The 21,074-nt window shown below is 41.6% G+C and overlaps 1 protein-coding gene across 2 annotated transcripts in view; it reads right to left on the minus strand.

Annotated features, from left to right (window-relative positions):
- Positions 1-1,438: 1,438 nt before the first annotated feature.
- The window catches only part of SLC17A5 (solute carrier family 17 member 5), a 38,109-nt gene continuing 18,473 nt past the window's right edge, over positions 1,439-21,074 (minus strand). For both annotated transcript variants that reach the window (XM_084622947.1, XM_084622948.1), the window contains exons 8-11: positions 15,004-15,136; positions 11,291-11,438; positions 5,193-5,283; positions 1,439-3,139 (exon numbers count right to left, since the gene is read on the minus strand). In XM_084622947.1, the coding sequence (XP_084479073.1) occupies positions 3,002-3,139; positions 5,193-5,283; positions 11,291-11,438; positions 15,004-15,136 (510 nt within the window). In that variant the 3' untranslated portion in view covers positions 1,439-3,001. The remainder of the gene's footprint in view (positions 3,140-5,192; positions 5,284-11,290; positions 11,439-15,003; positions 15,137-21,074) is intronic.

The raw sequence follows: 21,074 nt of genomic DNA on the forward strand, positions 1-21,074 counted from the left end.
CCCCAGCTAGCCTTGGTCTGCTTTCTAGAAATAAACATGAGGACCTACTATAAGTTTTCTGTCCTTGCTTTCCAGCCAAGCTTTTCACTTCAAAATTAATGGAACACAGAGCACCTGTGTCAATTATGCATGAGATTAAAAGAACAAAATAGGTATGAAACCAGAAATTCCAAGACTCCTCAGTCTGGCTTGGATAACTCAAACAGAATATATTCCATCATGTGCCAGCAATGCCCCCCTGCCATGTACACTGGCCAAACCGCACAGTCTCTACGTAAAAGAATAAATGGACACAAATCAGACATCAAGAATTATAACATTCAAAAACCAGTCGGAGAACACCTCAATCTCTCTGGTCACTCGATTACAGACCTAAAAGTCACAATAATACCACAGAAAAACTTCAAAAACAGACTCCAGTGAGAGACTGCTGAATTGGAATTATTTTTCAAACTGGACACCATCAAATTAGACTTGAATAAAGACTGGGAGTGGATGTGTCATTACACAAAGTAAAACTATTTCCCCATGTTTATTCCCCCCACTGTTCCTCATACATTCTTGTCAACTGTGGGAAATGGCCCATCTTGATTATCACTACAAAAGGTTTTTTTCCTCTCCTGCTGGTAATAGCTCACCTTAACTGATCACTCTCATTGTGTATATGGTAACACCCATTGTTTCATGTTCTCTGTGTATATAAAATCTTCCTACTGTATTTTCCACTGTGTGCATCCGATGAAGTGGGTTTTACCGCACAAAAGCTTATGCTCAAATAAATTTGTTAGTCTCTAAGGTGCCACGAGTACTCCTGTTCTTTTTGCGGACACAGACTAACACAGCTGCTATTCTGAAACCTGTCAAATAGAATCAGTGACATTGGATCTATTTAATGTTTACTGTCTTAACTCACAGATAAAAACAATCAAAATAATGTTCTGATTCCATTTCTCTTCTGGAAATTCCATGTTCGTGGTCACCAAGACGCCAGACTGACAACACTGGAATCTAAAGCTCTGTCTACAGAACAGTTGTCAATTAAAAAAAAAAAAAAAAAAAAGTAGCGGCCATGCAAGCCTCTCCTCATCCTACTGCACCTCTGACCTGGAGCATGGTCCCGAGGTGGTAGGGGAAGAGGCTAGTTCAGTCTATGTCCAAACAATTCTTTGGACTATTTGGCACCATTTTTGCCGAGACCAGTAAAAAGCCCAATTGCTTTGTGAACACAAAACGAAGCTACCTCTTTTCATGCAGACAGTACTCACCTGTCTCTGCTAGATTTGAGACTGCTGCAGTGGTTAGGGATTCAGAAACCCATTCACAATCCCCTAATCCATCCATCACCCACAGTTGGTACATTCTCTGTTTAACTGGCGGATCACTTCCCAAAAGTTAGAATTGTATCATTTCCAATAACAGTCACATGTGCAAATATAAATTCCATATGAATCTGGCACCATTTATTGTAGAAACAAATTGATGATACAGCACAGCTTTAACATACTTCTATAGTAAGACATGACACTTCAACGCAGGTGAAAACACAAAGGTTCTTAAAGCTGGTAAAGAGAGGCAGTAGCCATTTCCTAGAAATGAAGTCAGCCAGACTCCCCTGGAGCACCAGTAGGCAGGTGTGGCCAGGCTTCTCTTTTTGTATTGGTGGTAGGTGGAAAAAATAAAGCAAAGTGTCCTTCGCCAACCTGCTCCAATCCAGGAATCTTTGGAAAGGGGATTTTTCCCTTTCTACATGGTGAATACTCTAAGTGGAGTCCCTCTGATTTTCAATCACCGATTCCTTCTAGACTACAATTTTCACTCATAATTGGGTTTAGTCAGGTGTGTAGCATCCAAGTGTACATTTATAGTAAAAGAATGCTCCAAGTGTGAATTCTGTACCAACATCACAATTCTCTCAGACTCAGAACAGCAAGCGCCTGGGGCAACTTCCAAAAATGAAGTTGCACTGGTTCTTTCCCCAATATCACTGATTTTTAACCTGTGAACAGGGCTAGAGTAACTATAGAAGAGAACTAAAAAGTATTATCCTTAATCTCTGCACTGGCCTCATTTTAGTACATTTCTACTGGCAAATTTACAACATTAGCAGAAGAATTTGAGAGTTCCTTTGCTTTGAATGCTTTTTGTCATGGAGAAAAAAAAAAGGTTGCCAGATTGAAAATCATTTTAATACACACACCCAGCTATTCCGTTTCTAGTGCAATCTTCACATTGCTTAGAATTCAAACCATAGCAACGTACTCCTTTGTTGATGCATAGGACACTGAATGTATGGTATGTCAATATCTTACCCCACTGAGGGGGGAGCAGAAAGACTCCTTCTGTGCGTCTGTCTCATATGTAAGCTGCTTGTTGTTAATTTGCTCTCTAATTACTCTGTATTAATTGTGAAGCCATGTTCTTGAACATGGAACATTTACATATTGGAAATGTGTGTAGTAAAACAGAGCCCTATAACACCAATTAAAATATTGGTAAAAAGAAAAATTAAAATATAATAAAAACCTCTAGAAAACCAGGAAGTTCCTGGATATTAAAATGGTAGAAGCATGTTAACTTCATAAAAATTAAAAAAAGGTTCCTTATTACATACCATTCCTCCTCCTCCCAACACCACACACAATCCCTTCTCTCTCCTGCGCCCTGTCAATGATAGAAGACATCTTCCTACCCGTTTTAATTCAGAAAATATTAAGAGGTGGCAGAAAATGGTGCCCAGCACACTGATTTAAAATTCTAGGTTTTAGATCAAGTATCTGATAAAGTCTTAGCATGAGGCTATTCTACTAGAGCTAAGTAGTTTCTTGTTACAGAAATAACATACATGCATTGTCAAGTGACTTCCAGTACAAACAGTACACAGATAAAATGGTTAAACTGAAAAGCTTTTGTAACTTTCTGGGCATCAATATGAAAGGCACTTTTCAGGTCACATGACTTTAGTACAGTGATTCAGTATAGCCTTGATATCTCAATAACTCCTTCAGTTTCTATGCAAGTGGCGGCCATTAAGTGCCCAGTCCTGCACTTCTCCACTGCCAAATAATGCAAAGAAAATTGCTCCAAATAAGTTAATAGAAGCAGCAATATAGAAAACAGTCTGCCATTCTCCCACAGTATTCTGCCAAGAGAAAAAAAATAAAAGCAATGAGTTTACAGCGTCATATCTTAGAATGAAAAGTTGCTAAAAAGACACTCTTTCTTGTCAATTGAAAATTCTACACAGTGCAGTTTCACGTTGACATCAAAAGCATTACAAATACAAAAGGACAACTTAAATAGCAGTAGAAGTCAAATACATTTTAAAACCATGCAATTAACATTGTGATAAGGGCTGTTCCACCCAGTTTGTCATTTAACAAAGTGAGAAAGTCCAAATATATTGTCTCAAAATTGTATTTGGGCTAACCCAATGCATGGAGAATGAACCTAATGGCAAGGACTACTCAGTTTTCAGAGCACCACAAATCTTTCCTATGCTTTATGGGTAAACAGTTTGATTATCTGTTACTATATTACTGTTCCAGCCATGGGTTTTACATAAACATTTCAGCCCTGGATTGATTTTGGCCCACAGAGAAGTTTACTATTGGCAGTGAAGGGATGTCACTGAAACCAGGATGAAGGTTTGTAGTCTAAAAAAAGTTTAGGATGCATTAATGGCATTGGCTAATACATTTCTAAAAAAATAAAAAATAAAAATAAATACTGAGGTTTACATATATGTAAACGTTTTAAGGTTAAAAAGCCATTTTTAAAATAGCAGGTGACTATTCAAACAAGCTTGCAAAGTGTCTTTACTGGTAAAGAAAGGAAAAGGGTAGCTGAACGAGACTGTATTAACACCAGACTAAACAGTATAAGAGAATTTTTGTTAAGCTGTCCAGACAAAGCTGATCTGTTTGGACCCACAGCATTAAATAATACTTCAGTGTTTTTCAAAGCAACGGTTGGAGCGATTTATTACTAGGTTACTCAATTCACCAATTGTACTAGCAAAGTCACTCATCCCACTTGCCCTCCCTAAAGTATTCTTAAATAATTCTATCAATAATTCTAAAAGAAAAGCATTTTGGTTATGTACAGTAAAAGCTTTGTTATCCGGCACGTTGGGGGAATGGGAGGTGCTGGTAAGTGAAAAATTCCGGTTAACTAAGAGGGAGGGAGTTTGGGTGTGGGAGGGGGCTCTGGGAAGGGAGTTGGGGTGTGGGAGGGGCTTTGGGGTGCTGGATCAGGGAGGTGCTCACCTCGGGCGGCTCCCTGCAAGCAGCAGCAACAAGTCCCTATACTCCTAGGCGGAGGTGCAACTAGGCAGCTCAGCATGTTGCCTCTGCCTGCAGGTGCCGCCCCCACAGTTGTGGAGCCAGGTCAGTGCGCAGAGCCACCTAACCACGCCTCTGCAGCAGGGACATGTCACCACTTCCAGGGAGCTGCGCGAAGCCAGATTGGGAGCCTATAGCTTTGCGCTAACTGGACCGTAAACCGGACTTTCAATGAAGATCAGAAATGCCGGTTTATAGAGCTTTCCGGCTGGTAAAGTGCCAGATGATATAGCTTTTGCTGTATATGATTGTTTCTCATTTTATGACTAAGTAGTGCTGGGAATAAAAAGTCTCAGACTGGGTATCTAATTCAAGTCTCTGAGGAACTGTATAGTATTTTATAATATACACTAAAATCCCAGGATACACATTACAAATAAATACAATTGAAAGGAGTTCTTTCCTTGTTTAACTGACAAGTTTTTAATTCAGGATTCAAACACCATCACTCTTCCATAACTAACCAAGGCAATGTTTACCTGCTAACGTGTTAAAACTATAATGGCCTTGTCCACACTAGGATTTTACCACGCTAGTCATTCACGTGTTAGCTAACTCGTGATAAAATATACCCACCTTTCTTTTTCTTAGTGAAGGCAAGGCCTATGCCACTGACAGCCAAATACCTAAAGCCCTATGTGGCTCTCTGAAATGCAATCTCACATTTTACTGCCAGTATAACAGCCACCAAAATAAAATCCAGGGCATAGAGCTTTATCACAACTTAAGAGTAAGACTTGCATATACATCACGTTTTATCCTTATATAAAACAGCATCTCAGAATGGAGAATGTCCATTAGAAGAGGGCATATGAAATTTTATTAGTGAAACAAACAAACAAATAGTCTTACATGATGAGTCAGGCTTTTTGCAATGACTGGCCCCACCATTCCTGGGACAGTTGCAAATGAATTTGTGATTCCGAGCAGGATCCCAGCATACCTGTAGAAGAAATTGTTCACACTGCTTATTAACTTATTCCTGTATTTGGTGAAACTGCTTGATATAGGAGCCAAACCACCTTCAGCTGTAGTCTTGTCAGATCACATGAACTAAAAGCCGAGACAAGTTAGTACTTGTGTGGGAATGGCTCCCATTTATTTATTTTAAGAGCAACTCAGTGTCACCTTAAAATGAGTTACTGGTTTACACGCTTCATGTTATAAGGTTGCCACCTTTCGGCTAGGCCAAAACCAGTGAACTGCCGAGAGTCTCATCCAGCCTCTTACAGCAAACTATGCCCTCTTTGGTAAGCACCAACCGATTTGTCTTGGATGGATCCATTGGAGAGGTGAGGAGAAAAAGGGGATGGAAGGTGAGGTGGGTAGTGTGTGGCACATGACAGGGTGATGTGTGGGATAGACAAAGATGACGCAGATGCCATTGCTAATAAGACAGGAGGCATTAAGGATTTCTCCATTTACCTTTTACTTCACAGCATAAGTTCCACCAACACAGGGAGTTAGAACACATGCTCCATTTGTTCCCTTCAGATTTGTATGGGTTGTGGCTGCAGCACACAAATGGCGGGTGGGTTTAACTAAGACCACCCATGTTTCTGGTTGCCACACCCACTTTTGCAGGTCCACTTGCAGACATTTGGATCTCTCTGGGATCCCAAGGTGTGCTGTTCTCAACACACACAGCAGCAGTCTTAGATGACGACTTGCTCTGTAATCTCGAGACACTCACTTAACCTCTTTGAGCCTCAGTTTCTCCTCCCTGTGGCTGTAAAATGAATATATTTAGCACTTATAGGGATGTTGCAAGGCATATGGATGCCATGCTTGCAAAATGCTCTACCAGTGCAGAACATTAAAGCAAGTCAGTGGCAGAAGTGAGACTAGAACTAAAAATTGTAAACTTCCAGTTCAGAGCCCAGGGATCGCAGAAGCAGAAAGGAGTAACAGAGCAAGATTTGCAGGCTGGATTTGCTGCCCCCAGAAGCCATATAAAAATCACTAACTGAGGTCAGCCATGAGCTAATAAAAGGGAAAGGAGATATTCCTAATAGCTGTATTGGTTTAACTCACCGTTTAACACAATGGGATGAAATCCTGGCCCCCCAGAGTACAATGGCAGAATTCCTGGTGGCTTCAGTATTTCACCCCATGGAACCTATAGCCTTCCTGAAGAGATATGCTCAGCCCTGGCATTTTACTTACTAAAATAGGAGAATCTAGAAGGAATCTCATACTGCAGATAAAAGGCGATGATGCATATGTTGCAATCAGGGGTTTTGGAACAATTTTTATAGTGGGGGTGCTGACAGCCATTGAACCAAACTCTGTATATAATGGAAACCACTTCACGCTGGGGGGGTGGGGGTGGAGGGGTAGGTGCAGCACCTCCCCCCAGCCTCTGCTACCCTTGTTCCAGCACCTATGCGTACAATCAGATGGGATTAGCTGTGTCTGTGTGTGTGTGTGTGTTCTCTGAATAAAGCATTTACAAGGGAGCTACAAATTCAAGCATCGAGCCTATTGGATGATTTTTATTTAAAGTCAACACACTCACGAAGCCTTATTAAGGCAGTGCACTGTATTTTACTTTAAACTTTGAAATTTTGACTACAGTGATACTTATGTATTTATACTCCTTTGGCAACTTGAAAGTGCATAAAAATTAATATGACATTCAGCTTCATAGAGCCCAAGTGTAAAAGCCTCTAGGGGCAGATAAGTGTATATACCAAAACACTATGAAGCCCTTAATGGACCTACATGCAGCATTTCTTCCTTAAAACATTTAAGCACTGCAACAATATTAGTTCGCACTTTCAAAGCTCAAAGCCCAGAGAAACATTTGCAGCTCATTCCTGGCTACATGTCTTTCATTTTTAGTATTTCTGACATAGATTGTGCACTTGATAACACACAGTCTGATGCAGATAACCATGGTGCAACTCTCTGTACAATGTAAAGAATCCAGCATGAAAGAGAAAGCTAAATATGACAAATCTGCAAAGCAAGACCGTCCAAACATTGACGAAGATCTTCTATAACATAATAGGGGATGCACGAATACAGTGAACTCACTGATTAAGTAAGGGGCAGAATGAGAAGACAACGCAAGATACATGATGTGGGCAGCACATCAGAGAGTGAGGGGAACAATATGAGGGATCTATGATGAGTGAGATATTAAGAATTATCATCATCAAGGAAATATATTATTGTAATTGGCTGAATTAGCCAACATTTCAGGGAAGAAGCCAGAAGTGAATATATTTTCCCCCCCACACAGATAATTTTGCCCCTTCCCCAATAATTTCAAATGTTTACAACATAATGGGAAGAGAGACACCTACATTTTTATATTATAATTCATGTTTTCTACTTGGATGTGAAGATTTTTGTTCATTTAAGGAAACAGTTCCTGCAACTTAAATTTATTATACAAATTCCTGCTGTGGCATGTTACAATTTTTTGAATAGCAAAAGGCCCTTATGGTAATAGCCAGCAAGCTCATCACTATGTTCTTTTATATGCCCACAGTAATGCCCCAATTCATTTTCTCTCCTTTCAATGGTGGGTGTCTGCCTCAGTCTGAAGTTTTTTTTTTTTTGAAAGATTTCAGACAAAATGGTTCAGCTGTTTCCAAGCATGACTTATTTTTCCTGGGTCTCATTTTGAGCACTTCAAAAAATTCTGGCAACCTTTTCTTTGAAAAGTGCTAGGACTTCCCTGCTTTGGAGTAGGGTATTGAAATGTGATCGAGAGAGAGAGAAAGCACGGCGATGGTGGTGCCGTTGCTTCTGGAATGATTATTTTGCCACCCCTAGGAATATCTGCCCAAATATAACCTTTGGGTAAAAAGAGCAGTTTTCACGTGCTCACTACAGTCTTCTTAGATAGCAGCTAAATTTCCTACACTGGGCATTCTCAGCAGGATGGGGAGTAGGGGGAAAAGTGGGACTGAGGGGGCAAGGACACTTGGAACGGAGAGTCCAGAGAACTGAGAATAGGATGTGCTAGGCAAAAAGACTGGGAACAGAAGCCCGAGGAATGGAGACTGGGGCTGGCTAGGTGGGGAAGTGAGATTGGGACAAGAATTCAGGGGTAGAAAGAGACAGGACAGGTTGGATGGGATAGGGTGAAAGGGGTCATGTTTGGGGGAAAATGAACAGAAGATTCTGTACCCATTAGTACCACTCCCTCCACTGTGCCTAGAATGGAACCCAAGGTATCCTAAGTCTGGTAATTCCCCCACTCCCAGAAAATATATGTGAAACCCACTGACATCCCCCTCTAGCGTTGGTTATCCAAAGGATGACAATCTACTATTACTCCTTGTTACGCCATTAGCTCAAGTGGCAGATACCTGTGTGATTGATCTAACAGTTCCAATCTTGCTGATGGCCCATGTGGGGGTCAATATGATGGTACTTGGGTTTTTTTCCAATTTGCTTTTTTTTAAAACTTAGGAAGTTACACATACAAAAGCTACGTTTAAAAACATTAAATTGCTAAGTCAAACACTCAAAACTTAGACAAAGCCAGAATTAAGAATGTCCATGTAACCTTAATTCGGCCCCCTTGTGTGTATGCATTATAATACAGTCTTTCATTATCTGATTACATAATATTTTTTTGGCAAAGGACTTCTGCCTTATTCACTGCACAGGATGGACCTGCTCTGGGGATGAATCAGGGTTGGGTAGGGAAGGAGATTGGTCTCCAGGACCCCAGCCTCACTTGTTGCAGAAATTGGAAGGTGTGTAGTAACTGAGGCAGGGGATTGCAGAAACAGAAAGAATGGCTCACGGTTAAGGCAATTAAATGTTGCACTGGATACATGGATTCTATCCCTGCTCTGCCACAGAGTACCTATGTGATACTGGGCAAGTCACTTAAGCTAAACTTTCCACACTGTCACTCACTGTGATTTTAATTCCTTATTTTCTGGGTATCCCTGGGGTCTGATCTACAGAAGTGCTGTGCACTCACATGGAAGTCAACAGGAATTGTGCTCTCCGTGTAGAAAAAGCTATAAAATGACAAATTCTTTGAAAAAATCAGATCTTAGGTCTCTCTAATTGGGTACCCACATTTTTTAAATACTTTAGACCCTATCTCTCTGTGCCTCAGTTCTCCATCTCTAAAATGGAGTAATATCATGCCCTTACCTCACAGGAGTGTTGTGAAGATAAAGTAATTAGCGAATGTGAAAAACTCAGAAACTATAGTGATGAGCACCACAGAAAAGCCCAGGAGGAAATTAATTCTCCTCTTTGGAGCAGGGTCTGAATGGTGTGCTGAATGTAAGTCCTGAGATCTGAAGAGTGGGGACAAAACAAAATATTGAATAGCTGCTCATTAAGTGAGCACTGTCCATTCTGTGGAATTAATGAGGCAGGGGTCCTGTGGAAAAGATAGTATAGTCTTTAATGACATGATCACATATAATACCAGGGGCCTGCACTATGGCTGTATAGGCATCCTAATATTTTTAACGTAGTTTTTTTGGTGTATTTTAAATTTAATTTATTTATTTATTAATTTAGAGAGCCAGCCAGCCATCTAGAAAGATGGTGGTGTAAGAAAGTGCTCTTCAGTCTAGATCTCCTTTGTTCATAATTCACTTCTCTCCAAGAGGTTTATACCAAATCTTTGACTTTTAAGAAAGCAGAGAGCATCACTGAAATCTTTCTCCAATGGTAAACTGTGGAGCTGGTTTGAGGAGTTCAACATGTAGCCCAGAATCCTGCACATCGCCTGATTTCCTTTTGAACACTTAGATTACTCTTTTGTTTAAAAAGAAGGAAATTTCAGGAATTTCTTTCTTTCTTTCTTTTTTCTTTTTTTATCTTGACCACCTCTCTGACAATTAATTCTCCACTTTGGGAAGACAGGTGAATTGCATCTTTGAAGAACAACAGTAAGTAATACCACCTTAAAGACTGATGATACGGCCTACTGGAATCAGCCATGACCCTTCAATAGATTCCATGCATACAGTCTTTATAAACATGCATAGCTGAGGATGACCCCAACAGAATCTAAGTCTCACCCTGCTGCTAAGTTAGAGGAAGGCAAAAGCATGGGGAAACACAAAACAAAAAACCCCAAACAAAACAACAACTGTGCAGTAGATTGTCAGAGAGGAAATTCCTTCCTGACATCTGCAAATAATCAGATGGTGCAAAGGAAGCAGAAACCACCCACAAGTCCCCAGTGTGGGGAATCCCCAGAGGGGACAGAATTGATAGAGCTGACTGTTAAATGAGCGGTGGGAGGCTGGCTACCAGCATAAAGGTTGGGGTGGGAGAGTGACCAGAATCTGGCTATGGTTCCTGTGGCAGACATGGGAATAGAAACTAAAACTACCAGACTCCCAGTACAGTGCTCAAACCATTAATCCACAGCTCCTTGAAGCTGGGGGGATCACAGACAGCTAGCACAAGCTAGAGCAACCCATTCTGCTTTGCTGTGCCCAGGAGCCTTACACAGCAGAGAATCTGCCCTGATAAGTGTTGAAATCTTGTACTTCACTAGTGTCCTGTGTACGAGGGTAAATCAAACTCAGAGCTGAATAGTTCTCCAACTGGTCATTATTCTGTATTTATGTGGACATCTAAAGAGTACAAATAAATCTTTTAGGAAAGAGAGAGATCTGTCGGGCTCTGGTCTTGTACAAGGCACAGAAACACAGATGAGAATCTAGCCTTCTCTTTTGAAAAATTACACCATTACTGAAAAATAATTGTACATAAGGATTGATCTGCCCATAGCCAGTGACTACATACTGCCTGCTTATGACACAGTAACATCTGACCAATTTATACAGCATGTTTTTCAAATGCAAATAACCTTTCTAAAAGGTTATAATGCTTCACCATTGTTAACATTTAACACTAAATGGAACACACCACTCAGCTTTAGTGTTAATTCACGTTGAAGTTATCAAAATGTCATCTGTATTAAAACTAGCTTTAGCAATACTTACGACGGTGCTATGTCCAGGTGGTTGATGCCAAAACCAGATGTACAAAAGCCTCCTAGTGTTGTTGATATGGTTAGGAATGCAACAGCCAATGTGTAGTCACAGCCTATGAATCCAGCTGCTACTAAAAATACTGCAGGTCCGATCATTCCTAAAAACAACAACATCATTTAGAAACCTCCAGACACTTACCACCACAAAGATGCTTAACCGTTATTTATCATACAAAGAACCTAAAACTAAGTTATGTATTTAGGTGTATTTTCTATATTACTACTGCCACCTAGTGCGCAAAACATAGCATGGTACTTTTTAAATTAAAATGGAGATTTGCAATTTTATGGCTCCATTAGAAGAGAATCCAGGATGTCTGTGCTGCATGAGCCCACTGAAGTCCATACCGGTGGCAGACAGGAGAGCAAGCTTTAATTGGATGAAAGGTCATCAGAAAGTAACTGATACTGATCAGCCTAGTCTTATGAGATCAGGTCAATTTTATGTATGTACTATGATAAAATTAACAGAGGCTGCAATAGCAGATAAAATGGGGGAAGACTAGAGCTGTGTGAATTATATGTGATGAATAAGTTATCCAAATTGAACACTTTTTTCTTCTGATGAACTGATCCTGACTTCTGCATGTATTCATTATTTGTAATTGTGTAAACAGATGATTTGACCAACTTTCAGCCTGTGGGTGTTTATCAGCTGTTTAGTTTGACTGTCCAGTATCAGAATTGGTCACTTAAGTCACATGGTATTGTTTCTGCTCCATCAGGGGTGACAAACCTTTTAAGACAGGAGAATAATGAACAACAAAAGGTGAATAATGAATACTGATGTTTGGGCACAAATACCCCCATTCAAATGCAAATACAGGTCTTCATGTGGAGAACAGCCATTCGAGAACCATTTGAGTGACCAAAAATCTATTTGCATGAATATTTGCAAATAGGAAATAAGGGTGGGTATAAGTGAACCAAACCACCATTCAGATTCAAAGGAACGTCTGCAAATACTTTCTGGTCTTCAAGCAACTCTCTGTGTAATTAGTCAAAATAGTCTGAGCTTTACAAACCATCAGATACCAAGGAGGAACCGATGAAGTGAGCTGTAACTCACGAAAGCTTATGCTCAAATAAATTTGTTAGTCTCTAAGGCGCCACAAGTCCTCCTTTTCTTTTTGCAAATACAGACTAACACGGCTGCTACTCTGAAACAAGGAGGAACAAGAGATTATGAATTCTGTAGTGGGATTCAGACATTATACTATCTGTAAGTACACTCTAATGGAACAGCTGGCTATTACAAGACATTACTTTAGATAGTCAGTTTGAAATGGTGACCCCATATGTTCCTCAAAAGTGTTAGCTTCAGAACATTTTGATGCAGTATTTTGTCATAGCTCTTTCCAATGGGCTCTTTACAATAGGTAACTTCTGGAGCATGCAACCAAATCACAAGTTTCTGGATTTATGTGAGTTTTGTCAATGTACTGATATGCCACAACACTTGGATACTGAAAAGATGGCAATCAGTTGTAAAAAAGTTAACACATATGCTCTGCTGACACAGTTGGAAACTATGAATACTTCCTTGTCCTCTTTACCACAGATAGATGTGGTTGCATAAAAGGATGAAGACGTCTTTTTGGTTTGAAAAAGACATCATACGTATCTTGTTAAGGAGTCTTAGGGAAAGCAGAGAATTTCTTTTTAAAACGCGTATTTCTGGATTTTTCATTTTGAGTTTTGCTGGCCTGGATTTCAAAATGTCCTGTCAGAATTTTTACCCCTTCCTCAGCTTCGTTAATTAGCTGTTTTCTCTCTAATTTACAGGCACGTACAAAAATTGCAACAATTACAGATTTTCTTGGGCATGGGTGACTAAAATCAGCCAGGTACTGCAACCTGCAAGATTAGTCTGTGAGAACCACTTCATAACATATTCTAAGGTGCACTGAATTACAGATAGTAATTTACGAGTCTACGGGCTTGTCTACACTTACAGCACTGCAGCGTCGCAGCTTAGCTTAGTGAAGATGCTACTGTGGAAGTACATAAAGGGAATCTGGATGCAGGCCTCTGAAATGAGTAGGAGTCAGGCTAACTCAAGCTTTAATAACGCGAGATTTGTAGAAGTGGGGATTGTGCGAAGTGAGTGGGAAAAGAACTGTGAGAGAGGCTGTTGTGACCTTGTATTAGATAAGAATAGAATGTAGACTATAAGAGAAATTGGTGAGAAAAATAAGATATCATGAAGGAATATGTATAAATAATATGCAGCTGTTGCTCATTATTGTCTGTAATAAAGGTATAAATGCTTGCTCTAATTGTTTATCTTTAGAGAGACCTGCCTAGGTGGGGGAAACCCTGTGTCCTAGTGCACTCTCTCCCTCTGTGCAATTGCTTGAGATAATAAAGTGTATCTGACTTGCTGCACCCAACCTGAGAGTGAGAACTGTGTTTTTCTCCGACACTATCTATGGGCACTCTTCCCGAGAGGCAGTAGCTACGTCGATGGGAGAAGCCCTCCCATCAACATAGTGCTGTCTAACCAGGAGTTCGGTTAGTGAAACTACATAACTCAGGGGTGTGGATTTTGCATACCCAGGAGCAACGTAGTTATACTGACGTAAGTTCATACTGTAGACCAGGGTTAAGGGATTGTCTTCATTAATGATCTCTCCCAGCGCTATAAAAATCCCCACCTCCATGAGGGGAACAGCTCCCAGTGCTGGTGCACTGTCTACACGGGCACTGTACAGCACTGAAACTTGCAGCGCTCGGGGGGTGTTTTTTCACAGCTCTGAGCGAGAAAATTGCAGGGCTGTAAAGTGCCAGTGTAGACAAGCCCTTAGTCTCACTGACTTTTAATGACTCCCTCAGTCACTTGGGTGACTTTGAAAATTTTACCCTTTGATGCGAGCACTGTAAAAGAAATTTCTACTCCAGCGGAATCTGTTTTTCTGAGAAATCAGATGACAAAAGTTGCTTTACATAGATATGTTCATCTTTGCTTGTTAGAGGACAACATAGTGGAACGATAAACTTTTTTCCCAGAAGATATTTCAGTGCAGATCAGTGGAAAAAAACAGCAGGTTTATTATTTAGAAAAAAAGGTCTGACATTTAATTTCTTCAGTCATGTATATATAATGTATCCTCAACAGTGCGGCAGACAACTGTTTAGAAGATTTCTAAACTTAAAATGTGCCAAACACACTTCTTAACCCATCCGTTGCTGGGGACAATAAGCACATCCAGTAGTTGGAGGAATTTGTAAAAACATTTGCAGCTCACCTTTTTAGAGCAGAGTAGGAATTTAAAATAGGAAGAGGGATTTTTATTTTAAAGCTAGACAGAAAAAGATAAGGCAAACCAAGCTAAAATGGCCAATGTATGATTAGTGCATATCAAACCAGTCAAACTAAAGACACATAGGTCCAAAGGAACCCTAAGAAATAGTAGAATACTGATATTTTGTCCAGCAAGCACATACATACATTTTGGTACAACTTCTGCATGTGTCCTGCAACTCTCGGAAATCACCAGCACTGACGAACAGCACCCCACCCCAAACACACACATACTTGGACTGACAGCAGACCATCTGTAAGGAGTCAAACTCATGATGCCTGCGTTATCCCTAACTAGGCACCATTAAGTGTTCTAACCTGAAGAAAAAGCATGCACATTATTCACCTAATTTACCTACCTATTAGGGTAAATGTTTTGCGCACACACACAGTGGACAAGTTCTGTTTTTCCCTTAAGTAATCAGCAATTTGACCAGACATGATTATACACAGCCAACATCCAAAATAAGGCAGTGCAGATAACAATCCATTCTGGAGAGGAGAAAAAAGGTGGTTAAGTTAAAATACTGAAATAAACATAAAATATTCTGAAAAAGCACTTGTGCTGCAGCGATAGGAAGATACTTAGCTCTACTAAAAATGTCAAGTAAGCCAACAGGATAGCCATCTGTTCTTTCATAAGACAATCAGATATCTGGTGATAAGGTAGGCAGATCATTACATTTTAAAATGTATCAGTGCATGAATACTGCTCAGAGGCCATCACATAAAGTCAGTCTGATAAATATTCCGTTTAACAAAAATGGTCTTGGAAATAATTGTCAGATGAAAGCCAACAATTTAAAGGACAAAAGAGAAAAGTAGAAGAAAAACCTCTATACAGTCAGGTTAACATACACCAAATGGCCAAGTAACAATTCTTAAGGCTAACAAAAATTTTGAAAGTGATATTAAACCTCATGGTTCAGAGTGTAATCCAATATCTAACTATTAGAGATCCAGTTGAGACCTAATGTGGGCGGGTCAGATTATCCCAAATCTGCCTTTTGTGGGGTTTCTTATCCAGTATGGCAATTCCTACATCCCTACATGCCCTTACAGTGTTGCCACTAAACCAACTGCAACACACAGATACTGACTTCCACAGAAGCAGGATTAGGTCCTTAGTATGCCCTTGTACTATTCCAAGTGGTTCATCTGATGTAGGAAATCTAAACTACTGAACTGTGTTATATGGGTCCCAAATTAACAACTTTTTTGCCTTTTCATTTAACTTGACAGCTGATTATCTGTAGGGGCAGGGTAATTTGCAAGTATCTGACCTACTTAAAGAAGTATTTGGATGTCCACTGGATGGGGTACAAAAAGAAAAGGAGTACTTGTGGCACCTTAGAGACTAACCAATTTATTTGGGCATAAGCTTTCGTGAGCTACAGCTCACTTCATCGGATGCATACTGTGCAAATATTGTTATGTTACTCATTAAATGTAAAATATATCAGGGAACAAGAAAAACTTCTGTATGACATTTAATTTTAAATCAGAGCGTATTGCTATATTTGAGAACTAAAGCACAAGTCTCATCCCAACAGGATTCCTCCAAATCAACACTCAAAGATGCTGCCCATTGTTTTTTAAACTTCTGCTTTTAAGAAGAGCAATAAGTAAAAACACCCAAAATTAAGAGAGTCTCAGCAATAAAGATCCCCCTTTGAAGTGCCTTTCAAATATCTAATCAGCATTTTAACAAATTCCCTTTTAACTAGTCAGACAATTAATCGGATACGGGAATAGCGTTGACACTATGTAGCAGCTTTGCATTTTAAATGTTATTGCAATTCCCACCTGAAAGTGCGGCAATAGGCTAAAATGACACTCTGATGCAAGCTTTTTTTTTTTTTTTAAATGTCAAACATGTGGCAATCTGAAGTCAATTTGCTTTAAAAATGCCAGGGATACAGGAAAGCTGCACTCCACACAGTAAAACTTGCTAACATTTAAGCAACAGTTTTATACAAAGTAGCCAAATTCAAGGTTGTGGTGGCAGACACCTCTGTCATGGGCTTGCTTGAACAGCTCCCGAGACCTCTGATCCAACCGCCTTTGTTAAATAGGAAGGACACTAAGCTATGCTTTCCAAGCTCTTATTTAACTTTGGGCACCTCTGAATTGGTTCCCTGCCTACTTCTCCTGGCAAACTATTTCAACAGTGATGCTGGAACTTTCTTCTTAATATAAGCATCACAGTCAAGTGGCTTGGGCACCTGCCTAGGAATCAGGACACCTGGGTGCTGAGCTCAGTCACTGACCTGCTGCATGAATAGGGCAAGCCACTTCACCTGTTTCCCTTGGTCTGTCTCATCTGTTTGGATTCTGAGAGAGATTTTTCAAAGGTGCTTGGCTCCCATTTGTGGCTTTGAAAATTTCACCTCTGTAAACAAAGTAGGCCTCAATCACAGTTGGAACCTTTAGGTGCAACGGTAATACAAATAAATTAAATCTAAATCAGGGGTTCACAGCCTTTTTCTTTCTGAGGTCCCCCACAACACGCTATAAAAACTCGTTTTCTGCATATAAAAGCCAGGGTCGATGTTAGGGGGTAGCAAGCAGGGCAATTGCATGGGGCCACACGCCACAGGGGGCCCCGCAAAACTAAGCTGCTCAGGCTTTGCCTTCAGCCCCAGGCAGCGGGGCTCAGGGCCCTGGGCTTCAGTGCCATGTGGTGGGGGTTTGACTTTCTACCCTGGGCTCCAGCAAGTCTAACACTGGCCCTGCCTGGCAGCCCCCAAGGGGTCCTGGACCCCTGGTTGAGAACCACTGATCTAAATTATATTTTCCTTTTGTTCAACTTCAGCCAGTCAATCTTGTTTTAAGATGTGTCTAATGCTGTTTTCCCTCTCATATAACCCTCATTTAGGTATTTACACAGCATAAACATGTTTCCCCCTTTCAGGATAAATAATTTCAATTACTTTATCATTTTATCTTATGTCCTGTCATTATATTCCTGAATTATGCTAATTTTTGGACTTCAACTGGGCTGTAGCACAACTAAATCCTACATTGCAACAATGGTTTGTATTCTACTTCTCCTGAGAAGAAGGGGAAAAGGAATACCATGTTTTAAAAGGGATCCCATCAGATTAAAAAAAGTTGCCTAGATTTCAAAGAAAAGAGTTACTACTAATTTAAGATTATAAGAACAGCCATACTGGGTCAGACTAATGGTCCATCTAGCTTTGTATCTTGTCTTCTAACAGTGGCTAATGCCAGGTGCTTCAGAAGGAATGAACGGTTTCAAATTTAATAATTTTATTAAGATGTTGAAGTAAAGAGAAAATGGTATAGAGTTTAAGCATAGAAGTTTCTGGTTATCAGGGAATAAAGTACAGATTATCAAGGGGTGCGAAATTTGTTTTAGGAACGGGTGGCGTAAGGAATACATAACCTGCAATCTCCCCGATTGGGGGTAAAAGTTTAATGGGTCAAAGTACAGACGTTGAGATATGGGGGTATGTTGTCCATATAATGGCTATGTTCAGGTGTGGAGTATAATGAGTGGATACGAGGATGAGGATGGATTTACCCTCATTTGGTAGGATTTAATGTTCAGTGAGTTTATGGTTTCAGTTCATATGGTCCAACGGAAGAAGTCTCTCAGTCCCTTTCCCATAGTTGATGCATGATGTCGTACCGGCTCACACCTCCTGATACTGTTGGTGGCCGGTGATGTGTTCGATGTAGATGTCCCTGGACCATTGGATGGTGTCCGAGACCATGAGGCGCCGCATGAGCCATGCGTAGCATTGACTGATCCCACAGGTCTGCAGCACACGCTCGTTGCAGGGGTCCCAAGTGCCCAATGTGACAATCAGGGCATCCATCTGCATCTTGTAGCCCTTTGCTCTCAGGGTGTCGGCTGGGGGGGGAGAGGAGGCGTATTTTTCCAGCTTATGAGCTCGGGCTTCGCAGAAGGCTGGGGTCCTGTTCTCAAAGGAGACCGTGATGTCGACAAGGATGATCTTTTTCTGGGCCTCGTTGGGGACTACCACATCAGGTCACAACTGGCTGTCAGTACCAGGGATGGCGCAGTTCACAGCAACCTCCCCCAGGTGCAGTGCGATGGCTTTCACCAGGAGGTTCTTGATGGCGTTGTGGCGCAGCTGCCAGGCTCTGGAGTGGGGCTTGCAGCTGCACAGGACATGGGGCAGGGTCTCGCTGGAGTAGCTGCACTTCCTGCAACACTTGTCTCGGTTCCCATGGTGGACGGCTGCGTTGAGCGGGACGCAGTTGAGCCGGGCATGGTGGATGAACTGCTAGTCGGCGAAACAGGTGAAGCCGCCCCCGGCGAGGAAGTGGTTGCTGGCATCCCACTTGCTGGTCAGTTCAAAGGCTTTACCCTGGTCCGGTTTACGCTTCAGGGTTTCCATGTACAGTGAGTGGATGGCTGCCTTCAGGGTCCTCTCCAGCATGCCCCTGGCGCTCTGGGTGATGATGGTGTTGTCGTCAGACCTGATCTGCGGCACCAGGACTCCCAGCTCCTGGCGCTCCTCGCACCACTCCCAGTGGCAGCCAATGCACTTCCCCAGGTGACGCGTGGCATTGCAAGTGCGGGACCACAGTGAAGCGATGTCGCGCCCGTCCCGTCCGAATTAGCCATCCAGGGAACCGCTCAGGAAGTTGGCGGTGTCTTGGTTGGAGGGGGCTCTGCCGATCCGCTTCTTTGTTGCGTCATGGAGGGCATTTGCTGTGATGTTCCTTACCATGGCGTCGGGACACGTCAGCAGGCGGAAGGCGTGGGTGATCACCGCAACGTCACATGGGGGACATTGGCACCACCATGCCTGTGGGCGATATAGACCAGCTCGTTGCTGGCTCTCTGGGGAAGGAACAGCCACTTTTTCACCAGCTGCTGGACGATCTTGGCTGCCTTGTTGAGGGGTATCTTTGCCACGATGGATCCCCTTAGGATGAATGAGATGCAGGGGATCAGGAAAGTGTTCAGGGCATTTATCTTCTGCCACGGTGCTAGCAAGGAGGTGTCGATCTTGGCGGCATCCTGTAAGATCTCCTGGATGGTGTCCTCGGGTGTCTGCTGGACATGGAAACTCGTCGGCATGCTGAGGTGCTGGTACACTTTCCCCTCTGCCAGGGGGATGACGGGCTCGCCCTGGATCTGGAACCCTGTCGTCTGCACCGAGTCCCTTTTTGCTATACCTGCACACCAACCCCCCCTCCTTTTTTTGTTTTACCATTTCTCTCCCTCTTTTTTTTTGTTGTCAGGTGGAATACCCATCAACCCCTCTTCCACACACACCTACACACCTGCCACCTAACCAAACCAAAAAAAAAAATCCAACAATTCCACCTCAAAGAGAAACTGACTATGCTGGGGAACCTATGAAACTGACTGCACACAAAGCACTAAAATACACAACAAAAATAAGCTCAAAAGAATTCAGAGAAAATGTATTTTCCCAACTAATCTTTCAATTACAGTAATCTTAGATGTTCTAGTAACAGGTAAAAAATTCCAACAGAAAAAGGGATTTGGTAGTAGGTGCCTAGGGCCCTACCAAATTCACAGTTCATTTTGGTCAATTTCACAGTCATAGGATTTTAAAAATTGTAAATGTCATGATTTCAGTTATTTAAACCCGAAATTTCACAGTGTTGTAATTGTAGGGTCCTGACCCAAAAAAAGAGATGTTATGGGGTCCACAAGGCAGCAGCATTGCCTTCAGAGCTGGGCAGCTGGAGAGTGGCGACTGCTGGCTGGAAGACCAGCTCTGAAGGCAGTGCGGAAATAAGGGTGGCAATATCGCAAGCCCCTGAAATACCCCTGCGGCCTCCCTGCAACTCCCTTTTGGGTCAGGATCCCCAATATGAGAAACACTGGTCCTCCCTGTGAAATCTGTATAGTATAGGGTAAAAGCACATAAGAGACCAGATTTCACGGGGGGGAAACCAAATTTCATGGTCCGTGACACCGTTTTCCATGGCCATGAATTTAGTAGGGCCCTAGAGATGCCCCTTTAACCAAGTCCCTTGGCACAGAAAATATTACAGCATAGATAGGATCTCAGATGTAACCATTTAGTCCCAGAGATATACATTTTATTAGCTGATACTTCACTATTTTCTAACTGCACTTGTAGCCTCCTCTTTTTCCTCAGATTCATGTCACTTTCAGTACACTGATTCTTCCTTCCTCTGTCGGGGCTAAGAAATCAAGAGAAGTATTTATTCAGGAATTCTATTTGCTCCCCTTCCCTGTTTCACTGTGCTCCTACTTTGTCCTTTTCTTAAAAAAAACAAAACAAAACAAAACAAAATTCTTTGACAGAATGCAAACAAAAACAAAAAGAACAGTGGAGAGAGAGTGCAATTAAGCAATGTTAGTAGCTATGGAATGATTTAATGGACATCAGAAGGAAAAATTCAGTGTGTGGAGACTAGCGATGACATG

Source organism: Lepidochelys olivacea (genome assembly GCF_965140295.1).
Source record: "Lepidochelys olivacea isolate rLepOli2 genome assembly, chromosome: 3".
In the NCBI taxonomy this organism is placed as follows: domain Eukaryota; kingdom Metazoa; phylum Chordata; order Testudines; family Cheloniidae; genus Lepidochelys; species Lepidochelys olivacea.